This window comes from Emydura macquarii, unplaced genomic scaffold, assembly GCF_026122565.2.
Source record: "Emydura macquarii macquarii isolate MOO-44397 ecotype Brisbane River unplaced genomic scaffold, CSIRO-AGI_Emac_v2 contig_3249, whole genome shotgun sequence".
NCBI lineage: Eukaryota > Metazoa > Chordata > Testudines > Chelidae > Emydura > Emydura macquarii.
This window is the reverse complement of record NW_027133386.1, coordinates 657,193-661,169: the sequence shown is the minus strand read 5'-3', so window position 1 is coordinate 661,169 and position 3,977 is coordinate 657,193. Positions and strand designations below refer to the sequence as shown.

Genomic DNA, 3,977 nt, shown 5'->3' with positions numbered 1-3,977 from the left:
TCACTGCCTCCATTCCTCTCTTTCCCACTTCAACCGGGGCACTGGGATCACTCTCCCCTCTGGGGTTTGGTTCATTAACAGAGAATAACGGTTGAAAGCCAGAATCTCCAGGCTGACTACTCTAGGATCACCAGGCTATTATGCCCATCCTGGGCTCCTAATTCCCTTGGACAGTTTCTATCACTGCCCGGCAGTGCAGGTCCCTCCAGCCAGACCTCCCCTTTTTCTGCAGTGGAGAGCTTCTTCCGAGTCCTCCCTGACCCTGGGTCCCCTCTGGATCCCCTGCAGGAGTCTCCTGAGCCCTGAAATTCTTCTACTCTTTACCCTTGGATCGTAGCATCAGGCCCAGCTTCAGATCTCTCTGAGCAGTGGAGCGCTCCCACGCCACCCCGGACGCTGGGCATTTCCAGAGAGAAGATCCCTAGGTCTGACATACCCACTGGTCCCCCTGGCCAGGATGGACCAGCCTCCCTCCCGCGATGCTTGGTCACCTGACCCAACCACAGACTTAAACCCAAACTTTTAACTGAGATGAGATGGCAGGGCACAGGTGTGAGTGAGTCCATCTCCCCTTACGGGGCCAGAGCACCCCGAGGCACTAGGAACGTCAAATGTGCCTAAGATACTTAAGCACCCAACTCCCATACCAACTGCGTAAAGGTCTCTATTTCCATGGCCTTTTCTATCTGCGTCACTGGGGGAGTCACACAGGGGCCACGCACTCGGCTGGATGAAACTCCTAGGAAAAGTAACATTGCTCTTCACTCGGGGTGGTTTCGTGGTAGTCACTCAGTTCTTCAAATGACACAGAGAGGGCGCTCACGCCAGCTTCTGGCAGAGATAAATAACTAGGTGGCTCAGAAGGGAAGCTGGATGCAGAGCTCCTGATGAAAGTTTTGGCCAGAAATGTGGATGGATAGAAGCTGAAATGATTCACAAAATCTTTCCCTATCACTGGCACTAGCAAATTAATGTTATTTAAAAAAAAATGGCCCATTCGAGTTCACGTGACTCCTGGAGCTGAGGCCCTGCACCCTGATGTATAACACTTACACCGCAATCCAGCCCCAAATGTTTTCCTACTATCATGTTGCCGTAGGCACAATTGCTGTCGCCTTTGCCGGGATGTCATGGGAAGTCGAATGGGAACGGGCCAGGGACAATGGGTCCTATAACTGTGCTATGGAGACGCAGTTGGTGTGATCACAAATGAGACCGAAAGTATCCACAAGACAACATCTCTAATGAAGTGGTCTGTGATCAGACAAATCATACCTGGTCTAACAGTATCCATGTGGACATAAAAGTTTCTCTAGGTGGGTTATATTTCAGGATTGGAACTTGAGAGTGAACGAAGAAATTAAAGTCAGTGGGTTGAACATGAACTCTTTAAGAGAACTTACTGAACGTTTTCCATCTACATGTTTTGTTGATCAGAAAATGCTGTTTCACTGACAGAGAAACTGTCCGCAGGAAAGGGTCAGTTTCGATGAATCTTCTGATTTCATTGTTTTGGTAAAGGCACAAAATGGTTGAAATGTCCGGTGCTGACAAACAGTGATGCACAGTGAGAAACCAATTCATGTTAGGTATGTTCTCAAAGATGCCCACAGGAATGTAAAAAACTCACTTGCATGTTGATTTACACCGGGGAGCACACCGTACACTGACAAAAACACACGGACAGTGTTCATGAGTAGCAAACACACAGTAAAAAGCAAGAGTTTAAATCACACACTTATAATGTAATCGCACAAAGAAACACATAGCCCAGATATACAGTGAAAACTTGGCCATCATAGTAATGTCTGTTAGGGGCTGTGATTTAACGAGACATTTCTGTACCAGGAAAAGACCTGGTGTAAACGTGGTCATAATGGCACAAAAGTGCTTTTGGTGGCATAGGTTGTTCTCTCAGAGAACTGAGTCTACGAGGGTCATATCTGTAAAGGCATTTAGACATTTAGTGGGTGTTATGGGTCTAAAGCTAAGGGTGTTAGGTGCCTAGAGGCTTTTAAAAGTCAGACTAGGTGCCTAAATACCTCTAAAAATCTGGCCTGATTGACTAAAACCCATTGGCTTCTAAGTCACTTAGTTGATTCTGAAAATGTTATCTCTCATTCTTTACACAGTTTCCCCTTTTAGAAACCAGCTGGGGTTTCTTGAAGGAATACAGCTTCCTCTTGAGGGTGTCTCTCAAGGCCTCCTTGACCTTTTTGTTTCTCAGGCTGTATATGAAGGGGTTCAACAGTGGCGTCACCACTGTGTTCATGATGCTGGCCACTTTGTTGAGGTCCAACGAGTGGCTTTTCCTGGGTCGGACATAGATGAAGATGGAGCTCCCGTAAAAGAGCATCACTACGACAATGTGTGAGGTGCAGGTGGAGAAGGCCTTCTGCCGGCCTTTGGGAGAGGGGATCCTGAGCACTGTAGTGATGATGAAGGCGTAGGACACCACTGTCACGAGGAGTGAGCCCAGAAGAAGCAGGGATGACATGGCGAATTCCACCACCTCGATGGTCCACGTGTTGGAGCAGGAGAGCTTGAGCAGCGGTGTCACGTCACAGAAGAAATGGTCGATGACGTTGGGGCCACAATACGGCAGTCGGACCACCAGGATGGTGGGCACGATCAAGGCCAGGAACCCCCACATCCATGAGGCAGCCACCAGCCGTAAGCAGGCTTGAGTAGTCATGATGTTGGCGTATTGCAGTGGATAGCAGATGGCCACGTAGCGGTCACTGGACATGACAGCCAGGAGGAAAAACTCTGTGGAGCCCACCAGGAAGTAGAAATATGCCTGGACGATACAGCTGGTGAAGGAAATGGTGTTCCTCTTGTTCACCATGTTAACCAACATCTTGGGCATGACCGTGCTAGTGAGCAGGACCTCCAGAAGGGAGAGGTTGGCAATGAAGAGGTACATGGGGGTACGGAGGCGATAGTCAGCCCAGACCAGTGCCATGATGAGGATATTGCCCATCAGGGTCACCAAGTAGGAGCTGAGGAAGGCTATGAAGAGGAGAACTTGGAACCTGTGGGTGCCAGGGAATCCCAGGAGGATGAATTCAGTCACGGATGTATTCTGCTTCCCCATCGTTAACTCTCCAGGATGTGATCACCTGGGGAGAGAGGGTGAAAGGGAGAAAGATAGCAAAATGATAGATAGATAGGTAGATAGATAGATGATGCCTCCTGTTTGTTTGTTCTTTTTTTTTTTTTTTTTTTGGGTGTCCTCAAATCCCATTTGAGTCAATGGAAGAAGAAGTAATTCATCATCCTGACCTGATCAGACTCTGTTGGGCCCGATATCGGATATTGAAGAGTACAGGTGATCAGGAATTCCGAATGAAACAAATTCATTTGTCCCAATGGAAATTGCAAACAGATTTGAACTGAACATGCTTGTTTCGAATAGTCATTTAAAAGCAAAATGAAAATTTCCATTTTATTTTGACTGAAAAGTGCCGGATAATTGGTTTTCATTTTCACTTTTTTAAGAAAGACCTTCTAAGTCTTAAGGGCTCAACAAGTAGTCATCAATGGCTCTAGCTGGCAATTGGTCTCAAGCGGAGTGCCCCAGGGGTCGGTCCTGGGGCTGGTTTTGTTCAACATCTTCATTAATGATCTGGAAGATGGGGTAGATTGCACCCTCAGCAAGTTTGCAGATGACACTAAGATGGGGGGAGTGGTAGATACCCTGCAAGGTAGGGATAGGAAACAGAAGGACTTAAACAATTCTTTTCCATCACCACACCAGACGTTGGTCCAATAACAGATATTACCTCACTCACTTTGTCTCTTAGCTAGATAGATAGGTGTGCATGGAGAAAGACAGATAGATATTTCAAATTATTTATTATATTCAGCATGCATTTCCCAATTTCACCCCACTACTTCCGTTTATCACCCTAAATAATTATCCCCCATCTTAGGTGTAGACAAAGTTCAGCTCTTTCAATAAACAGGTATAAAAT

At 46.8% G+C, this 3,977-nt stretch overlaps 1 protein-coding gene across 1 annotated transcript; it reads right to left on the bottom strand.

Moving 5' to 3' along the window:
- Nucleotides 1-2,110: 2,110 nt before the first annotated feature.
- On the bottom strand, nucleotides 2,111-3,097 carry LOC137142821 (olfactory receptor 6M1-like). Its single transcript, XM_067532287.1, has one exon. The coding sequence runs from the start codon at nucleotides 3,095-3,097 to the stop codon at nucleotides 2,111-2,113; it is 987 nt and encodes a 328-aa protein (XP_067388388.1).
- Nucleotides 3,098-3,977: the final 880 nt, after the last annotated feature.